Source organism: Symphalangus syndactylus, chromosome 5, assembly GCF_028878055.3.
Source record: "Symphalangus syndactylus isolate Jambi chromosome 5, NHGRI_mSymSyn1-v2.1_pri, whole genome shotgun sequence".
NCBI classification, from domain to species: domain Eukaryota; kingdom Metazoa; phylum Chordata; class Mammalia; order Primates; family Hylobatidae; genus Symphalangus; species Symphalangus syndactylus.
This window is the reverse complement of record NC_072427.2, coordinates 93,499,623-93,520,907: the sequence shown is the minus strand read 5'-3', so window position 1 is coordinate 93,520,907 and position 21,285 is coordinate 93,499,623. Positions and strand designations below refer to the sequence as shown.

Here is a 21,285-nt window from a genome sequence, read left to right as displayed (position 1 = left end):
GATGTCTTCACAGCCTCTCCTCAGCTTCCTCCCTGCTGGGCCTTCATCCAGGCTGTGTGAAGATGTTCTCTGTTCTAACCTTCCACAAGTTTCTCCCTTCCCAGCCCCGTCTGTCATCTTTCCCTTGTCTACACAGGCCATGCCTCTCTCTGGGGATCCCTGTTGGCTGACAGGAGCATCCTCACACCCATGCCCCTGCTGTGTGAGGGCTGAGGGAAGCCCATCCCCCACGCTCTCCAGCTCTGTCTCCACTCCTGGCTTTGTACCAATGGCTGCTGCCTCTCCTCTCGGGGAGATGTGCCCCACTGCTGCTTGGCCCCACAGAGTCCCAACCAAGGGACCTCAGGTCTGGACGATGCTTTTGTCTTGTGGTGTTCGGGTCCTGATGGGGACTTGGGGACTGTCTTAGTGTCCCGGGGCCGCCATAACAAAGCACCACAAACATTTAGTTCCTCACAGCCCCGGCGGCATTGGCAGGGTTGGTTTCTCCTGAGGCCTCCCTCTCCCTGTGTCCTCGCAGGGTCGTCCCTCTGTGCTGGTCTGTGTCTTAACCTCCTCCCCTGCTAAGGATACTTTTCATATTGGATTAGGACCCACCCAGATGACCTCATGTTACCGTAATTACCTCTTTAAAGGCCCTGTCCCCACCTACAGTCACAGGCTGAGGGACCGAGGGTTAAGACCTCAACATAGAAATCTTGGCGGGCACAATTCAGCCCTGAACTAGGTCATTCCTTAATATGTCCGTATCCTCACTCAAGTTGTGGGGAGAGACCCTTCCCATATTATAGCTGGAGAGGCTGACTTGGGGAGGATGGGAGAAGCTGAGAAGGTGGGAGGCCTCATTTTGAAATGGGACTTGTTAGTCCTGTCACACAGTGCTTTGGTGGCTGACAGCCCAGCTCAGGGCCTGGCTTGAGGGAAGGGCAGTGAGGCCAGACTCCCTATTCGAGCCTCCTGCCCTCCCAGGTTCCACCAGGGTCCCCACTGTGGCCACTGCAGACCTGGGACTCAAGTCTTTCAATTCCGTCAGCTAGAGCTGGCCCTGTGGCTGCCCGAGGGATGCGGGGACACAGGCAGCCTGCCAGCTTCCCTTCCATCTGCCACAACCGAGTGTAGCTGGAGGTAGCCAGCAGTGACAGCAACCCCCGCCCGGGCCCCTCAGGACTCCTCACAGTGAGATGCCCAGACGCATCTGTCGTGGGCAGTGGGTGACGTCACCGAGAGCAGGAACAAAGCAGACAGCTGCCAACAGCCAGGACCTGAGTGAGGTCACTCTCCCCTCTTCTAAGGCCTTGCTTTCCCCACACCGGTGGCCGAAAGCCAGGGATCTCTGGAGTCAGTGCCAAGGGCTCTGCAGAGGCCTGATTGGAGGTAAAAGGCAGTGGTCTGGGAGGGCCAGGCAGCCCGATGGTTTGCACACATTCTTCAGAATATTATCTTCACCGGGAGCAAGAGTCCACAGGGGCTGAAGAAATCGCAGCCCCGAAAGAGAAAGAACTCCCAGCCTCCAGAAACTCGAGCTTCGTGAGGAAGAGCAGGGCCAGCAGCACAGGCTTCGGGGAGCACAGGTTTGCAGAGGTCAGGCGAGGGGGCACCTCGGACCAGAGAAGGGGGCATGCGGGCATCATGTCGGTGTGGTCTGGGTGTCACCAGGTGAGCTCGTGAAGTCAGAGCTGTGCCACAATATTCCCCAGAACTAACTTCCTTCCCTTCCTTCCCTCCTTCCCTTTCCTTTCCTTTCTTTTCCTTTCCTTCCTCCCTCCCTCTTTCCCTTTCTTCCTTCTCTTTCTTTCTTTCCTTCCTTCTTTTCTTTTTCTCTGTTTCTTTTTCTTTCTCTTTCTTCTTTCTTTCTCTTCCTTCCTTCCTTTCTTCCTTCCTTCCTTCCTCCCTTCCTTTCTTCCTTCCTTTTCTTTCTTTTTCTTCTTTCTTTCTTTCTCTTTTTTCTTTCTTTCTTTCTTTCTCTCTTTCTTCATTTTTATTTTTTAGAGACAGGGTCTCACTCTGTCACCCAGTCTGGAGTACAGTAGCATGGTTGGAGCTCACCCTAACCTTGAACTTCTGGCCTGAAGTGATCCTCCTGCCTCAGCCTCCTGAGTAGCTGGGACTACAGGCATGTACCACCATACCCAGCGAAATTTTTAATTTTTTTTGTAAAGATGGGGTCTTGCTATGTTGCCCAGGCTGGGCTTCAGCTCCTGTGTTCAAGTGATCATCCCATCTTGACCTCCCAAAGTGTTGGGATTACAGGCGTGAGCCACCACACCCAGCCCCAGAACATTCTGTAAAGAAAAGTGAACACAGGATCATCATAAATGGAACCACTGTGACCCTCCCACCCCACACCTCACCCACCACCTGAGGTGGCTGAATAAAGGCACCAGGCTCCAGCCTGGCCTCAGGGAAGCCGAGCTCTGCCTCCCTGCTTTCTTTGTTTCATGTTTGGGAGACTTTTTCTTGTACGTAGGGGGAGCCGGCAAAGGCTTGTGGTCTGTTGACCCAAACCCTAAGGGTGGGCTGAGGACAGCCTGGTGCATAGGTGGAGAAGGGATCAGTGTCAGTAAACCTGACAGTTTGTGTCATGGGACACTGGGCTCTCCGTGGTTTGGAAGAACCATGATGTCCACACGGCTGTTCTTCCGAGGTTGTTGAGAATTTCACCCAGCTCTCTAGGTAGGCTCCTGCCCAGAATGGGCCAAGCCCAGACCACACAGAGAACACAGGCCATGTGCAACTATTAAAACATTTCAATGTCCACTTTGGGAGGCCAAGGCAGGCAGATCACTTGGGGTCAGGAGTTTGAGACCAGCCTGGCCAACATGGTGAAACCCTGTCTCTACTAAAAAATACAAAACTTAGCCTGGCGTGGTGGCATTCACCTGTAATCCCAGCTATTCAAGAGGCTGAGGCAGGGAGAATCGCTTGAACCCAGGGGATGGAGGTTGCAGTGAGCCGAGATTGTGCCACTGCACTCCAGCCTGGGTGAAAGAGCAAGACCCTGTCTCAAAAAAAAAAAAAAAAAAAAGCATGGGGCCATATTCCTAAGGGCTTGAGTAGATTTTGAGGTTGAAGAGCTTAGCGAACACTTGTCCTCTTGAAATCCGTGGACAGATCCTCAGGCTGAGCCTGCTGCATCTCTTGGTTATTTTGGACCATAAACAAATTGGCCGAGTCTCCCTTAAAAGGTGAGCCCACCTCACCCCCATAAGTATTATTCAATGTATTACTTTGAAAGTATGGCAGCCAGACGCGGTGGCTCACGCCTGTAATCCCAGAACTTTGGGAGGCCAAGGCAGGCAGATCATGAGGTCAGGAGTTAGAGACCAGCCTGGCCAACATAGTGAAACCCCGTCTCTACTAAAGTACAAAAAAATTAGCCGGGTGTGGTCGTGGGTGCCTGTAATCCCAGCTACTCGGGAGGCTGAGGCAGGAGAATCACTTGAACCTGGGAGGCGGAGGTTGCAGTGAGCCGAGATCATGCCACTGCACTCCAGCCTGGGTGGCACAGCGAGACTCCGTCTCCAAAAAAAAGTAATGTCAAAAATCGCAAGTACTTCTATACCAACCTAATAGCTATAGAGAACATTCCAGAGGCCGCTGCTCCCTCCTCCCACAGCTGCCACTTTGAGGACACCTGGGCTGGACTCCAGCTGTGCCCTCAAGCTCTGTTGGCCCCAGTTTCCTGGTGCTGCCCACCTCCCACCTCCCACTGTTGTAGTGGGGGTAGAATGAGGCAATCCTGTGAAATAAGCGGGAAGTAGACACCATGTATCTTTTCGTTAGAGAAGCAAACCCCCAAAGGAGAAGCATTGTCAGGCTTCTCTCTTTGCCACGGCCTTTGCCTATACCCTTCAGCAGCGATCTGAGTCGGTTGAGATGCAGATGTTAAGCCTGGCAGAAAAGCGCTGCTCTCTGCATGGTCCCGGAGAGGCCTCTCTCCAGCCGGTGGCATGCTCGTTATGCAGCAGCACTGCCTCATGTCCCCAGGTTCATCCTGACGGGGTGGTGGGGCTTGATGGAGACTGGATTCCTGCCTCCCAACCCCCACAATCTTCTCTCCCATGTAAAAAACAAAAACATTTCATTCTGGTTAAACCTCCTCCTTGTTGGAAATTTAGAAAGTCAAGGAAAGCTGAAAAGAAGAAAGTGAAAATTATCTGTCATTTTCAGTCAGATAAGAGTTAATATGTACTGAGCCCTTCAGCTGTGTCTGCCAGCGTTCTAAGTCCTCAAATAGATCATCTAATCTTTCAACAACTATATGACGTAAGGACTGATTATGCTTTTTTAATAAATGAGGAAACTGAGTCACAGGGGTGTTGGTAGCTTGTCCAGCATCACACAGTTTGTTGGAGGGGGTGGTGTGTGCACTTTTTCATAATTACGGTTATACTTGACACATTTCTGAATCTTGTCTTTTCTTCTGTTAACATTGTATCAGACACATTTCCCATAATATTACAATTTCTTATTAATCATCATTTTAATGGCTGCATAGTTTGCCATAGTGTATTTACTCTTTTCCCTACTGTTGAACAGTTAAGTCTCTCCCCACCCCTTTTCCCTGAATTTCCAGCAATACTGCAATGAAACCCTTTGTACGTAAGTCTGTGTTTGCACACACAGACTTGCTCACAAGTTCCACAGGATCAATTCCTAGAAGCGAAATCAGTGTGTCAGAGGGTGTGAGCTATCAGACTGCTTTCCACCAACTCATTCTTCCATCACACATGAAAACGCCTCTCGCTGGGCCAGGTGCCCTGGCTCACGCCTGTAATGGCTGCATAGTTTGCCATAATGGCAAACTATGGGAGGGCAAGGTAGGCGGACCACTTGAGGTCAGGAGTTTGAGACCAGCCTGGCCAACCTGGCAAAACTGGTGAGGCTGAGGCAGGAGAATTGCTTGAATCCAGGAGGCAGAGGTTTCAGTGAGCCAAGATCATGCCACTGCACTCCAGCCTGAGCAACGCAGAGAGACTCTGTCTCAAAAAAAAAAAAAAATGAAAAAGAAGAAAGGAAAGAAAGAAAGAAAAGAAAGAAAGAAAGAAAGAAAGAAAGAAAGAAAGAAAGAAAAGAAAAGAAAGAAAGAAAGAAAGAAAAAGAAAGAAAATGGCACTCACCATAGATTAGCCAGTGTCACCTGTTGGCCTTTCATTTTTTTTTTTTTTTTTTAGATAAAATTCACCTTTCTCACCATTTTCAGTGTGTTTTAGTTATAGTCACAGTGTTGAACAACTATCACCTTTAATTCCAGAACGTTTTCATCATCCCAAAAGGAGCCTGTCACTCCAGTCCCCCTCGTGCTTCAGCCCCTGGCACCCACTCATTTGCTTTTGGACTCTGTGGACGTGCCTATTCTGGACAATTCATACAAAAGGAATCATACAATGTTTGCTTCTATTTTAATGTCTGTTGATCTGATGGATGGATATGCCTTTGAGTTAAACAAGGGAGTTGGGCATTTGTTCATCATTTTGCCCATTATATTTATTCTTTGATGAATTATTGTTCATGTTCTTTGCCTATATTGGTTTTAGGGTCTTTGTGTTTTTATCAATCTGTACGAACCCTTTATATATTAAGGTGAATAATTCCGTGCAGCGTTTTCTTTTGCACCAAAATATTTTGATGTGGATGAGAAAGAGCCATCTGCACGGTGAAAAGGAACCGTAAAGGGTCACAGAGAGCCCAGGAGTGTTTGGGCAGAGACTGGGGGCTTTGCCTAGTGGTATGATAGGAAGGCTGAATTTTTGCTGCATATGAGCCTCAAAGGCTGCATTTTTGTTGGATATGCGCCTTCGGGAGTTTCCTTCAGCCCTAGCTGGTGCAGTCACAGGCTCAGCCCCTTTGGCCACCCCCCAAATCTCTGCTCAGGCAGCTGCTAGTTAGTCCAGGGGCCAGTCCTGCCTTGAGAAGCAGGAATGTTCTGGAGCTGAGGACCCAGACATCCAAGGGTGTCTTTCTAGACTTGTGCTATCTCCTCTTCCCTGGAGAAGCTTCACCTCTCCACTGCCCACCTGTGGGTTCTGGCACTTTCCTCCCCCACCTGCCTCCTGGAAGGCAGTGAGGTGGAATTGTGGTTTATGGGTGCACCAAGCCTTTGGCTGAGCTGCTTAGCAGCCTGGAGTTTGCACCCAAGCATAGAAGACAGGCCAATAGGCCCAATTTTCAGGAACTCTGTAGCCAAGTAGAGGTCCTGCCTACATAAACAACATAGCAAATTAATGGGCCCAAGGAAAACTGGGATTAATGGGAAGAAAATATAAATGGCAACACAGTAACAAACCGTTTCACTGTGAATACCCTCATGTTCCTGAACAGCAAACATCAGCAACAGCTTGACACTTGGTTGAATGCACTTGACGACTTTGTGTAAATAACTACATCACTCACTGCCCCTCCCCGTTAAGGATTTGGGGATTAAAACATAATTGTGGCATTTTGAAAACTAAAAAGCAGATTCAATTTTTTCATTCTGCCAGGTACAAACTTTGGTGGCTAATGTTTCCCCCAATGAAAGCAATGACTGTTAAATGAGAGTTCTTAACGAGTGGGAACTCCTTGAAGTGGAAGGCAAAATTCCTATGTGCACATGTATGTGCGCGTGTGTGTGTGCGTGTGCACGCACGAGACGCACACAGACATGCACCCGCCAGTGGAGAAAGCTCGCCCCCTTTGTCAAGTTCTCAGAGGGGTCCTTGGGACGTAGGTCACCATTGGGGGCAGCATCCCAGAGGTGGGGCCTGCGAAGCATCTAAGGACTCATGTCACCTTGTGCTTGCAGTGTTGGTGAAGGGCCAGGTCACCACCAAGTACTACCGGCTGCTGTCCAAGCGGGGCGGCTGGGTGTGGGTGCAGAGCTACGCCACCGTGGTGCACAACAGCCGCTCGTCCCGGCCCCACTGCATCGTGAGTGTCAATTATGTACTCACGTAAGTCACACGTATTTGTTTCTCTCCTTGCTCTTTTCTCTTCCCTGTCCCACATCAGATGGCTCCAATAAGCACCATCTCTCTTTCTCTCTTTCTCAAACTGTTCATTTGTCTCTTGTTTTTTTTGTTGTTGTTTTTTTTAATTTTTTTTTTTTTTTTTTTTTTTTTTTTAGCGATCTGGTCATTTTGGAAGGTCCAAACTATTTCTATGCTCAGTGGTGAAAGCCAAGTGCTAGGCTGCAGGGGGAGCCAGGAGGAGGGGGCCTGCCCTGGGCATAGCTTAGGATCCCATCACAGAACCTAGTGAGGAGCATGGGGGCGGGTGGTGATGCCCCCCATCCTGAATAGGGTGCAAAGAGGGTGCACACCCCCGATCAAGAATACAAACTTGTGCTATCCATGCCTATAAGCCTTTAGGTCATCTTAGATGCTCCTGCTGTCTGAGACAGGAACTATCCCATTTTTTACCTGTCTTCCTATAGAGCCTATTGCAAATAAATCATGGTGAATATTTGGTCCTTTAAACACTCCAGAAGGTCAAGTTCAGTCGCAAATGCTTTTTTTTTTTTTTTTTTTTTTTTGGTAAATTAAAAAAATATATGTTTTTGTAGAGATGGGGTTTTGCTATGTTGCCCAGGCTGGTCTTGAACTCCTGGCTTCAAGTGATCCTCCCACCTCAGCCTCCCAAAGTGCTGGAATTACAGGCATGAGCCACGGTGCCCAGCCTGCAAATACTTTTAAGGCCATTAGAAGCAATAGGACAGATGTCTATCTGGGGCCATATATTACTTTCCGCCCACCATAGCTATTGTACATTACATCACCTGGCTCCAGGCTCTGACCCTTGCCGTGCCACCAGCCCCATGATGAAAAGGGTTCTCATTTGCACTTTATATATGGGGTGAGGATTTAGGCTCTAGGTTTGTTCATAGAATGACTGTGTGTCTTAGAAGTCAAGTGATTCTGACAAAACTGTCAGGGAGAAAACAGTTTAGCCCTTTAGTTATTCTTCCTGAGCAAATGTGTGGGCTGGTTCTCCAGGTCGACCTCTCCTTGTGCGAACATGACCCTGCTGAGTGGCTTCTTCAGGGCAGAGATGGGCCCCCGATGTGAGAATGCGCAAAGCTGGTGGTCAGGCTCCCAGACCTGTGAAGGGTCCCGGACTCTTGCCTCCTGGGGTGCTAACTGGAGAGGCAGCTGGGCCACAGGTGTGCATGTTGGATGCAGGTGGACCTGATCAATGGTATTTCTGCCTGTCTCTTTTTCCCTTGATGGCTTTCCTAGTGGCCCACGGCCTCCCCCAGAAATGTGTCTGGGGCTTTATTGGACTGGAGAGAGCTCTGACCTGGCTCAGCATTTCCTGGGGTGGCCCAGCCTGGGGCTGCAGATGGCTTTTATAATGAGGGTGAGCTGGCCTTGTCTTAAATCCCATCCACAGCCAACCCTAGTGAAGAGACACACTGGAGCGCTGAGAATGCCTTGCCCAAGGGCTGGGGCCAGGGAAGCTGCTCGGCCTCCAGCGCCTGCTAGACATGACTCGGCCCACTCTCGCCTTCCAGGGAGATCGAATACAAGGAACTTCAGCTGTCCCTGGAGCAGGTGTCCACTGCCAAGTCCCAGGACTCCTGGAGGACCGCCTTGTCTACCTCACAAGAAACTAGGAAATTAGCGAAACCCAAAAATACCAAGATGAAGACAAAGCTGAGAACAAACCCTTACCCCCCACAGGTAACACGCACGTCCTGCAGTTCTGGGGTGCTGACATCTATCCTAGGGGTTCGGGACACCCGGACAGGTTAAGGAATGGGGAGCCTCTCATCGCACAGCAGGGATCTCCCTGCCGCGGAGCAAGGTCCCTCTGGGATGTCCTGTCTACACAGTAGTGACAGCCGGGGGCAGGCTGACATCCCGGTGGGCTACTCAAGTTTAGGAAACAGAAGACTAAATTGGAAAGGCACTTCAGCCCACTAGAATCCATGGGTTAGATTCTAAGGGGCTTGACGGGTTAGAATCCACGGGTTAGATTCTAGACTGGTGGGTTAGAATACCAGTCCATTGTATCTCCGCAGCATTTTAAAAATGAAAGCCCTCCCTCTTTTTAAAAAAGTAGTTTGTGAGCTCTCAGAAATAGCAATTGTCAGCTGGGCATGGTGGCCCATGCCTGTAATAACAGCACTTTGGGAGGCCGAGGCAGGTGGATCACCTGAGGTCAGGAGTTTGAGTCCAGCCTGGCCAACATGATGACACTCCATCTCTATTAAAAATACAAAAATTCGCGCCTGTAGTCCCAGCTACTCAGGAGGCTGAGACAGGGAAATCGCTTGAACCCGGGAGGTGGAGGTTGCAGTGAGCCAAGACAGTGCCACTGCACTCCAGCCTGGGCGACAGAGCAAGACTCCATCACAAAAACAAAACAAAACAAAACAAAACAAAAGTGCTCTGACTGTTCTGTGCCAACTGAACTTTGGTAACGTGGTCATTAGCAGATAGACCAGTTGAACGTCACTGCCTCCACATTATGACAAAAAAAAAGAAAGAAGGAAAAGGAAGGAAGGGAGGGAGGGAGGGAGGGAGGGAGGAACGAAAGAAAGAAAGAAAGAAAGAAAGAAAGAAAGAAAGAAAGAAAGAAAGAAAGAAAGAAGAAAGAAAGAAAGAAAGAAAGAAAGAAAGAAAGAGAAGAAAGAAAGAAAGAAAGAAAGAAAGGAGGGAGGGAGGGAGGGAGGAAGGAAGGAAAGAAAGAGAAAGAAAGAGAAAGAGAAAGAAAAAAGAAAGAGAAAGAAAAGAAAAAGAGAGAAAAGAAAGAAAAGAAAGAGAAAGAAAGAAAAGGAAGAAAAAGAAAAGAAAGAAAGAAAGAAAGAAAGAAAGAAAGAAAGAAAGAAAGAAAGAAAAGAAAGAAAGGAAAGAAAGAAAGGAAAGAAAGAAAGAAAGAAAGAGAAAGAAAGAGTCCATGTGTGTCTGATGTGTTGTTAGCTTGGGGTGGGGGATCTCTTTCCACCCTGGGAGCAGGTCACTGGGGTATCGCTTGCTGTGTGCCTGTCCCCAGTGGGACCTTGCAGTGGTGGCGAGGGTAGGGCAGCCCTTGGATGGGGTTGGGCCCCGTCGGGACGGTTCTTGCAGGGCCGGAAGGCAGCTTCCTGCTGGCCCCTCGCCGGCCCTTCATCCATCTTCTTTGCCATGCAGCAATACAGCTCGTTCCAAATGGACAAACTGGAATGCGGCCAGCTCGGAAACTGGAGAGCCAGTCCCCCTGCAAGTGCTCCTGCTCCTCCGGAACCGCAGCTCCACTCAGAAAGTAGTGACCTTCTGTACGCGCCACCCTACAGCCTGCCCTTCTCCTACCATTACGGACACTTCCCTCTGGACTCTCACGTCTTCAGCAGCAAAAAGCCAATGTTGCCGGCCAAGTTCGGGCAGCCCCAAGGATCCCCTTGTGAGGTGGCACGCTTTTTCCTGAGCACACTGCCAGCCAGCGGTGAATGCCAGTGGCATTATGCCAACCCCCTAGTGCCTAGCAGCTCGTCTCCAGCTAAAAATCCTCCAGAGCCACCGGCGAACACTGCTAGGCACAGCCTGGTGCCAAGCTACGAAGGTGGGTCAGGTCTGCTCGTGGGGAAGGTGGGAGGACTGGGCACGGCCAGGGGCCGAAGCAGCCGTGGCGGTGGGTGGCAGATGGAGACAGAACCCTCACGCTTTGGGCAAACTTTCCCTCTTTCTGCTTCTAAGTAGGGCTTGCTGTGCTGTCTTGCTCTCAATGCAGGCGCTCCTCCAGAGTGAGAAATGGCAGTCTGCCTGCCTCGGGGACGCTAGTGACAGTATAAAGGGCAAAGGAAAACCGAGTATCCGGCCTTCACGTAAATCCTGGCCACATTTACCACCCAAAGGGGGACAGTGATTTTCAAAACCAGCTCCTGTGTGCTGAGAACACCCCAGCTGCATTTCTTTTGCAAGACTCCTTTCCACTCCATCCAGAAGTGAATATTTGAGACAAACAGCCTATTGGCTATTTTCCCATGCCAGTTTTGGAAGTGGGGAAAACTATGGTGGAAATTTGTGGGCTTGGGGACAGAAATGCCACTCACTAACCCAGGGCAAAGAACACCAACCCTCCAGGCCTCAGTTTCTTCACCTGTAAAATGGAGTCATAAGCTGTGATGTGCCTACTCCCAAGGACACAACACACAGTAGGGGCCTGCCCTGTACATGCTGGTTCAAGAGAAAGGAATGGCCTTTCACCTTCTCCTGGTGGCAGGCAAGCAGATGTCCTCTGCAAGATACCGCCAGCTCCCCAGGATGCAGACTGACTCCTGTTTGCTCGCTGGACCAAACCCAGGCAGAAGGTGGAAGGTGGGGACGGAGGTTTAGCTGCAGGACATGTATTCCCGTTGCACCCAGACCTAACTGCTGCTCAGAGTGTAGACTGAGATGGTGCAGATGCCTGCAGTGCCACTAAAATGTGGGTGAAGGTGACATCAGGATTCTGTGCCCCAGGCTGGGCTCAGTGGCTCACGCCTGTAATCCCAGTACTTTGGGAGGCCAAGGTGGGTGGATCACCTGAGGTCAGGAGTTTGAGACAAGCCTGCCAACATGCTGAAACCCCATCTCCACTAAAAATACAAAAATTAGTTGGGCACGGTGGTGAGCACCTGTAATCCCAGCTACTCTGGAGGCTGAGCCAGGAGGATCACTTGAACCCGGGAGGCGGAGGTTGCAGTGAGCTGAGATCACACCAGTGCAGTCCAGCCTGGGTAACAGAGTGAGACTGTCTCAAAAAAAAAAAAAAAAAAAAAAAAAAAGATGATGTGCCCCAGAAAAGCAGCACACCAGCCCCTGCTTAAAGAGGCAGGAATTAAAGAAGAGAGTGCTTGGAAGTTCCCCCACCCCTCTCTTGAGGCAGGTAGGGCTCTGCTCCTTCTGGGCCTCATCCTGGTTTTTCTGCAAATCCTAGGAATCTCTTGCTCTGTATTGTGACTTGAGGCTGAGATAGCGTTTCTTCTCAAATCTGAGAAGAGGGATAGATTATGGGAGAATGCTGCCTTTCTGAAAATCACTAGGACATGTTTTTTTAGAAGTAGCTAACTTAGAAAAGACCACACTGGCGACCAGGGCCAGGGCCCCTGCCTTTTGACCCGGCCTGTCCCAGGAGCCACTGATCCCTTAGATTTGCATCTGCTATACCCATGAACACCTTGGGTCCCTCATATAACCAAGGAAGGGATCTCCAGAACATCCAAGCAAAGGAAGACAAAGCAAAGGGTTTTAAAAACAGCTGAAAGTATTACCCACTTGAGATTGACTTGAATTTGTGTGTCGGAAGCTGGCTAATGCTGTCACGTGGTATTTGACTTTTACCACTATTTTAAAAGTGAAAGAGGTTAACAATCTCCTTATCACACACTTGATAAAAAGTGGACCAAAGGTACTAATTTGAGCAATTTGCGATCAGCTTCCTAGTCTTTTTGGTATTAAAGGAAGACAAATGTTGCCATATAGTGTTTAAAAACAAACAGACAAAGACAAACACACACACACACACACACACACACACACACACACACACACACACACAAGCCAGGGAGCTACTTAATGTACTTAATGTCAGGGCATCGGACTGAGTAGATGGGAGTGATTATTTTTCATTATGACACGGCGAAACCGATCAGGCTGGTTACCACCCCTCTCCACTGAGGGGCGGGCAGAAGAAATCAGAGCAGACAGGGGCCCTCCAACACCAGGGCCCCTGGTGACCTCTAGACCTCTGCCGTCCAATCAGGTAGCCACCAACCCCGTGTGGTCTTGAACATGGAAATGTGGCCAGTGCAGTGAGGCAGGTGTGACCTGTGCTCTGCATCTCAGTACCAAAAAAAAAAAAAGAAGAAAATGTCCCAATAATTGTTTCACACTGATTGCACATTGAGATAGTATTTTGGATATGTTGCATTAAAGTATATTACTTAACAGGCATTCCACCTGTTTCTCTGCTTTGTAACGCGGCTCCTGGAACATTTCAGGTCGCGTCCTGAGATTGGACAGCACGGCCTAGACTAAGGCGGGGGAAGGCGACAGCGACCCAGCGGGTGGAGCGCGTGGGCGGCCGAGGGGTGGTGGCTGCGCCCGGGGCTTGGGGGTGGGGTGGCTGCGGCCGCGCCCCTTGCTGCCCTCTAACGTGTCGCCTGTCCCCGCAGCGCCCGCCGCCGCCGTGCGCAGGTTCGGCGAGGACACCGCGTCCCCGAGCTTCCCGAGCTGCGGCCACTACCGCGAGGAGCCCGCGCTGGGCCCGGCCAAGGCCGCCCGCCAGGCCGCCCGGGACGGGGCGCGGCTGGCGCTGGCCCGCGCGGCACCCGAGTGCTGCGCGCCCCCGACCCCCGAGCCCCCGGGCGCGCCGGCACAGCTGCCCTTCGTGCTGCTCAACTACCACCGCGTGCTGGCCCGGCGCGGACCGCTGGGGGGCGCCGCACCCGCCGCCTCCGGCCTGGCCTGTGCTCCCGGCGGCTCCGAGGCGGCGACCGGCGCGCTGCGGCTCCGGCACCCGAGCCCCGCCGCCACCTCCCCGCCCGGCGCGCCGCTGCCGCACTACCTGGGCGCCTCGGTCATCATCACCAACGGGAGGTGACCCGCTGGCCGCCCGCGCCAGGAGCCTGGACCCGCCCTCCCGGGGCTGCGGCGCCACCGAGCCCGGCAAATGCGCAAGACCTACATTAATTTATGCAGACAGCTATTTGAATTGGACTCCGCCGCCGACTTGAGGATTTCCACCGCGGAGACCGCGCGCGCCGGTGCCGAGGGCCGAGGAGCGCCCGGGTCCGGGCAGGTGACCGCCCGCCTCTGTCCTGCGAGGGCCAGTGCGACCCAGTTGCTGGGGGCTTGGTTTCCTCACCTTGAAATCGGGCTTCACGCATCTTGCCTTGTCCCCAACGTTCCACGATAGTCGCGCTGGGGGATTGAAGCGGTTTCACTCCGCAAATATCCTCCACTTTCAGGAGGGAAAACCCACCCTGCCACAGTCCGCTCTTCCAAGTGGATGGCAGACCTGGGAGGGGACGCCTGTGTCCCGAGCCCTTTTAGATACTTAGGTGAAGGCAGAAGTGATGATTGTAAGTCCCATGAATACACAACTCCACTGTCTTTAAAAGTCATTCAAGAGTGTCATTATTTTTGTTTTTATTTAACCCTTTCTTCAATACAAAATGCCAACAAGCCAAGACTAAGGAGGTGACCATGCAATTCCATTTTGTGTCTGTGAACATGGGTGTGCTTCACAAATACATTAACAAGCTCTTATTTCCCCCAACCCCTATGAACTCTTGATAACACCAAGAGTAGCACCTTCAGAATATACTGAATAGGCATTAAATGCAAAAATATATATGTAGCCAGAGAGTTTATGAGAATGACCCTGTCAAGCTTAATTATTACGTGGCAAAATCCCTCTGGCCCACACAGATCTGTAATTCACTAGGTTCGTGTTTGCTACAGATAGTGCTAATAAAGTTAAATTGCATGTGCAATACGGAACACTGTCAATGGACTGCACCTTGTGAAGGAAAAACATGCTTAAGGGGATGTAATGAAAATGATGTAGACATTTTAAGCATTTTCTACACAGCAAGAAGACCATAAGAACATGTTACGTGTGCAACAGGTAAACAGAAATCCTTTCATAAAGCACCAGCAGTGTTTAAAAAATGAGCTTCCATTAATTTTTATTTTTTATGGGTTTTGCTTAAAGATCTCAACGTTGAAAAATCCTGCCGTGGCTCTGAACTGCACCAATACATTGAACCACCGTCCTTCAATTTTCTTCACAGTGTCAACACTGCATCATTTTGCTGCTTTATCAAAATGGTTTATTTTAGGAAACTTTTTCCAACTTTCTGAATGGAAAGAGGTTTTCACAAATGTTTTAAACTCATCGTTCTAGAATCAAGTGCACCTACACCAACTGCTCTCAAAATGTGAACTGACTTTTTTTTTTTTGCCAACCCTGTGTCACTTAGTGAGGACCTGACACAATCCCTACAGGGTGTCTGTCAGTGGACCTCATGGTAAGAGTCACAATTTGCAAATTTAGGACCGTGGGTCATGCAGCGAAGGGGCTGGATGGTAGGAAGGGATGTGCCCGCCTCTCCATGTACTCAGCTATACCTCATTCACAGCTCCTTGTGAGTGTGTGCACAGGAAATAAGCCAAGGGTATTTTTGTTTATGTTCATGAGTCTTGTAATTAAACCGTGATTCTTGAAAGGTGTAGGTTTGATTACTAGGAGATACCACCGACATTTTTCAATAAAGTACCGCAGAATGCTTTTGTGACTACCTTGTTATTAACTTTTGGGGCTGTATTTAGTAAAAATAAATCAAGGCCGTCGGAGCAGTTCAATAACAAAGGTTACTGTTGAGAAAAAACACCCTATCATAGATTTACAAGTGACAACGTGGACAGGCGTAACAGAGTGTACATGTACTTGAAAAAGAAAATGTGTACTAGTGAAAACGTCCTTGTCTAAACAAACTTCGTTTTCATAACCTAGAACATGAAGGAAGATTCTTACACGAGCTGGCTTCAGGACAGCCAGGGCTGAGTGCAAAGTTAGCAGAGCTGTTACTATGGCAACCTAATATTGTTACCTCCATCTTGAAGAGTCTGCACATTTAAGCTGGGGATAGCGTTTCTTGACTTCTGTGAGGCTCTGGCAGGGGAAGAGGAAGCATTTTAATACATATGCCTCTCTTTTACAAAAAAGAAAAAAAAAATCGTGGGCCCTAACATGTACCATGTTGACAAAAATGCCAGATCAAATGGATTTGAGAAATAAGCCCAATTCAAGGCTGGCTCAGCCCTCCACGGGGCCTCCCAGGGAAAGGAATTCCTTTATGTTCTTGGAAGCCCTTTTCTAGAAAAGCCATTCCATTCATACCTTTGTAGAGCAGTGGGCTGGGTGTGGAGGGCAGCGCGGAGGGTATCTGTAAGAGCCTGTATTTTCCGCCTCCCTTGCCCCCACCCCTTTTATCCTTTTAAAAGTCCTATCAGCCCTGCCTTCGTCCCTTCCGCCCTAAGCCCTAAGAGTGGGAGAGGTTTAATACGGCCAATGGATCTTGTATAAAGTCTACCTAAGTTTTAATTTACCAGAGCTATAAGATGGTTAAGGTAGACTGGGGGGGGGAGGGGAGCTGCTACAGATAAAATGAGATACAAAGAACATTTGCAAATAAATGCCCTAAAATTACAGTAGCTTGGAATTTTAGTGAATCATGGCCCTTGTGTTATCTAGAATGCATTATTCAAGCTGTTCCTAAACTTAAGTACGACATATAAGATTAAAATCTTGGGGGGAAAAACTATTCAGATGAAGTCAAGAAGTTTCCACAAAAGAAAAGAAAAATCCTAAAAACAATCTAGCTATTGTTACATTAAATTTATTTCTCACCTCAATTAAAAGGGTTTTTGCTTTGGAGTTTTGTTAATTTTCATTCTTTGGAGTAATAATATTTCTCTTGTGTATGGCGCTGAATATATTTGTCAATAATACGTCAAAAAACAAAAAACCACCTGGCTTCTTAATACTTGGAAATACATACATATTCCTTACTATGTAAAACACTTTATTTATTTTGTAAAAATATGTTTAAATATGAATAAAAATACTGTAACCCAAAGTAGTTGCCTACTTTTAAAAATGAAACTTGTAAAAATAAGAGTGAGCCCAAACCACATAGAAAGTCTAGTTTATTTTGGTAGACTTGCTTTTTATAGGCATTGGTTTAAAGTGATTCTTTTCAGAGACATTCTTTGAGCAGTTAAAATTGCAGAGGCTTACACTTTCTTTTATTTCAAATATGCATAGTGATTAAGCAGGAATAAGGATTCTCCCATGTTCTGCCTGGATCTGGAGAACGGAAGCCCACCCTGCCTCCCTTTTCCATCTGAAGCAGTGCGGTGAGGCTGGTTCCTTTGTTCCCAGACTCCAGGGCAAGGGGTGACCATGCTGTATATGCTGTGCCTTGGGGGACCCCCAGAGGCTGCACTCTGTGGCCTGTGCTCCCCTGACCTGTGCACCCGCACGCCAGTCGGCCACTTGCTCTCACATCAGGCGACGTCAGCCTGCTGCAGTGAAACTCAACCACTATTTTACTTCGAGCACAAATCCTTCCTACTTCCACCACTCCCTGGCAGAGTTCCCAGTGCCAGACAGCACTGCTGGGGTGGGGACAGGAAGCCCAGTTATTGCTGTGTTCTATTTTAGGGGGCACTTCCTCAAGAGGCCCCCTGAAACCTGTTGCCAGCCTGGAAGGGAGGATATCTCGCCTTTTACAGAATACGGTCGATGCTCGATGCACGGCCTCTAAAACAAGGGCTACTCCAGTGTTCTAACAGCACACGCCAATCCTGAGTTTAGTGACCACATTTTAAAGATCATGAGGAAAATGCCAAGTTCCCATTAAGACTTTAAAGCTCCTTGAGATCCCAGGTTGCGGGGTGCATAAATCGGAGAGTGTGGTATAGCAGGTAGACAGGTTTCGCTAACACGAACAGCTATCTGTAAAATGCCTTTATTCAGCTAATTCTGTAGAAGCAGAGTTTTGAGAGTCTTTGGTTCATGTGAGGCAAAATCAGGTTTATGGAAAACGCAGCATCTGCTTCAAGGCTGCTTCCTCTCTCTCAGGACAACTGAGTCTCCTGCGCGAGGGAGGAGCGCCTGCTGGAAAGCACAGAGCACAGCAGTCTGCCCGGAACATCGCCACAGCCTTTGACAAGGCCACACTTCATTAGTTTTAATTTGCAGAAAGGAAATTAAATGATAACATTTTTTCCCAAAGCAGAATGTCCAGAATAGGACTTCAGCTTAAAACAAAACACAGCATGTTTTTCATTAAATAACCCCCAAAGAAATTCACAAAGTGGTGATGGCAGCTCTGAGAGAGGGCTTGCCTTATATTACAAAGTCTGAGAAATGAAACCTGCATCGTTAGCCTCGAGATCTTTGTCTCTGATGATATTCTGCAGATGCCCTCTCAAGGGTGAGTCCATTTTGTAATTTGGGGGTGGTGTGGACTTATATTTTATTTAAGTTTCTAACTAATTTCGAAAGAAGCCTTGGGCATTTGGAGAAGAGTGGTTTTTTTTGTGTTTTTTTTTTTTTTTTTTTTTTTGAGAAAAATAATTCTAATTGAAGCCTCATTTCCAAAAATTACTTTTTAAGTTCTTTTAATGTTTCATTTCCAAAAAATATATATTGGGTATTTTTTCATAGGGCTGTCCTGTGCCTGGCTAAAGGTAGACAGATTTTATACTAAAAACCACAAGTTTCTGGAATTAGCCTGACTGGGTAAGACCTGGATAAAGATGGTGCTAGTTTACAATGAAAGGATTTTGTTCAAAGCTGAAAGCTCCATCAAACTTTCTTTCCACTAATTTCAGCTGGGACTGGCAGGAAGGGAGAAAACTGGACAAAAATTGGCCTTTTAAAGCTGAAAAGTAATGAGTATGATTCATAAGTTCAACAGAGATAGGAGGGACATGGAAAAGGCATAGCGTACATCTGGGAATAGCGAATGCATATCAAAAGGCTTCCTTTCTTTTGTTCTTTCATGAGGCTGGTAGCACATCAAATTTTGAATGTCTTCTTTTAAAGCTATGTGCACACACACGCACGCACACACATATGCGGGGACACACACACACATCCTCCCTCTGAACTGATGGGTGTTTAGTATCAATAACATTTTCTCGGTAATATGAGGTAAATGAGGGGGGCAAAAACTTAGGACTTCTGAGTAAAATGCCATGTCTTCTATATTCTGTGAGCCGCACAGTCTTGCAGGAATGCTCCACATTTCAGAGTAAATCTGAAACTGGCTTAAAAGCTCCAAATCCTCCCTTGTCTGTGGTATGAGTGTGGCTTCATCTCCAGCTGTTCGAGCCAAATCGCCCACCTCCTCATCCAAGTGATGCCTAATCAGACATTTAAGGATTCTGAACTTGATCCTATCTCTTCACAATATGTAGTAAATTTAAACTTACTTAAGAAAGTAAGTCCCTAACTAAGGACATTTCAACTTCCTTAGGAAAGGAGAGCTCACTGAATGGTGTGAAAGTAATTAACTGATTTCCTCTACAAGGTCATTGCAACCACACCAGTTAGCTCTATCTCTACAGGCATTTAGACTTCGCTATGGGGCCACACCACTGGGTGGAGAGTAACTCTTGGAAGTCTATCTTCCCGTTTCTTCATTAATAAAAACACAGAACAATGACTAAGTGTCAACGCATGTTCTTATAGTTCAATACTTCCCCAGATGCTTACAAACAATGATAGCATACCTCTAACTCACCACTGGCCTAGGCCCAAGAGCATATTTTGGTTTGTTTTTTCATAGACTAGGGGTAAAGGTCTGCACTGCTAAGAAAATATCTGAATTCTCCCATTGCCATTTGCATGTAAAAACTCTCCCTGACAATAAACGTAAGTCCAAGCCGCAGAGGGGAGAGCAATTTCCCACCTGTGGGAGGGCTTTCCCTAAACTAAATTTTCTACCGCTTAACCGTCTATCCCAGAGCCTCTTCAAACACCAAAGAAAACAACAACAAAACGAACCTAAAAAAACCAGAAACACAGAAAAAGAACCAAAGACTTAACAAATGAATTGGAGGAAGAGAAGATTCACCTACAACTCTAAATTAGATTTCCAGATGCGTGGGCACGGACAGGCGGCCGCGATAAAAGCTGAATGCTCACGGTGGCGGCTCTGCACTGGGCTCGGACCCCAGGCAGCCCAGCAGCATCCTCACCTGCTGCCCAGGCACCAGGCCTGGTGAGTCAGGAGGGCAGGCCCAGGCCTGTCTCGGGGACGCCTGGCATTACCGCCGTTTGGGGAGGATGAGGTTTCTCAGCATGTCGAAGGAGTTGCCATCCGGGTGCACAGTCACAACCTCGCCGCCCTCCTGGTGAACCTGGAGGAAGCCAGAATCATCCAGGCCAACAATGGACACCTTTGGTCCCTCTGCGCTGCCCAGATGGACTTGCTGACCACTGAAAAGGAAGAACAGCGTGCGGTCACTGGGAGGTGTCACAGGACGGCTTAAGACAATGAGCTGAAGAATAATCCATGATGAGAGGGCTGGGGCTGCTGGGGAGAGGGCTGAGGCTTGCTGCAGGGAAAAGGCAGCCTGGGCTGAGCTCTGACTTTCTTCCACCCTGGTGAATGGTTTGAAGAACTGCTCAAATAACCAGCAAGATGCAAGTTCAACAAGGAGTCGAAATTTCTTCACACAACGTCACTCCTCCTAATTCTGGTCATCTGCGGTGATGGTTGGAACCACTTCCTCACCTCCCAGTGCTTTTAAGAAACACTGTGCAACTCTAGGTTTTTTGGCTGAGGTTGGAGGAAAATAGGCCCAGTTGGCAAGCAATGTTTTATCTTATAAAACAAAGTTGGGTCACATCAGCCACAAGGGAAACTCATCCTGATCCTATTTCTTTTGAGTATTTTCCAAATGTACTCAAGTTACATCCTTCTTAACAGCTTTCGAAGTATAGAATTTTCTCCTCAAGTTTTTATTTTGAAGAGTTTTAAATCTACAGAAAAGCTGAAAGAATAGTACAACAACCTCATATTCTCTTCCATTCTCACACCAAATGAAAATATTTTCCATATTTGCTTTCTTTCTTCACACATAAACACACACAAGCACACATTTTTTTTCCTGCATCATACAAAGATAAGTTGCGGCTGGGTGTGGTAGCTCATGCTTGTAATCTTAGCACTTTGGGAGGCCAAGGTGGGAGGACTGCTTGAGGCCAGGAGTTCAAGACCAGCCTGGGCAATATAGTGAGACCCTGCCTCTACAAAAAAAAATTTTTTTTTAATTAGCGGGCTGTGTGGCACACTCCTATTGTCTCAGCTACTTGGGAGGCTGAGGCAGGAGGATCATTTGAGCCCGGAGTTCAAGGTTTCAATAGTGAGCTAGGATGGCACCACTACACTCCAGTGACAGAGCAAGACCCTCTCTTAAAAAATAAAAAAAATAGAAATAGAAAAGAAATGAAAATTTAAAAAGTTTTTTAAAAGCTGCAGGCATTGTGACACTTTCTGCTTAAATACTTTATCTCCTGAGAACAAGAACCTCCTATAAAATTATAATAGCTTTAACCATGACCACTCAAGAAAGTCTGGACACAAGCGGTCCATGTTCATGTCATTCCCACTGTCCTTTTAATATCCTTTGTGGCTATTTCCCTCCATCCAGGATCACACACATTACATTTAGATGTCATGCCTCTTTCGTCTTCTCTAATCCCAAACAATTCTGCCACCTTTTTTTTGGTCTAATTGTTTGTGTGCAGACACTGACATTT

General features: G+C 48.1%; 2 protein-coding genes across 9 annotated transcripts in view; one reads left to right on the top strand and one right to left on the bottom strand.

The window, feature by feature from the left end:
* The window catches only part of SIM2 (SIM bHLH transcription factor 2), a 51,903-nt gene extending 36,264 nt beyond the window's left edge, over positions 1-15,639 (top strand). Inside the window, exons 8-11 of the mRNA XM_055279674.2 lie at positions 6,785-6,932; positions 8,492-8,660; positions 10,113-10,521; positions 13,115-15,639. Coding sequence (XP_055135649.2) covers positions 6,785-6,932; positions 8,492-8,660; positions 10,113-10,521; positions 13,115-13,542 — 1,154 coding nt within the window. The 3' untranslated portion in view covers positions 13,543-15,639. The remainder of the gene's footprint in view (positions 1-6,784; positions 6,933-8,491; positions 8,661-10,112; positions 10,522-13,114) is intronic.
* The window catches only part of HLCS (holocarboxylase synthetase), a 245,739-nt gene continuing 238,508 nt past the window's right edge, over positions 14,055-21,285 (bottom strand). For all 8 annotated transcript variants that reach the window (XM_063639269.1, XM_055279673.2, XM_055279670.2 and 5 more), the window contains one exon: positions 14,055-19,959. In XM_063639269.1, coding sequence (XP_063495339.1) covers positions 19,788-19,959 — 172 coding nt within the window. In that variant the 3' untranslated portion in view covers positions 14,055-19,787. The remainder of the gene's footprint in view (positions 19,960-21,285) is intronic.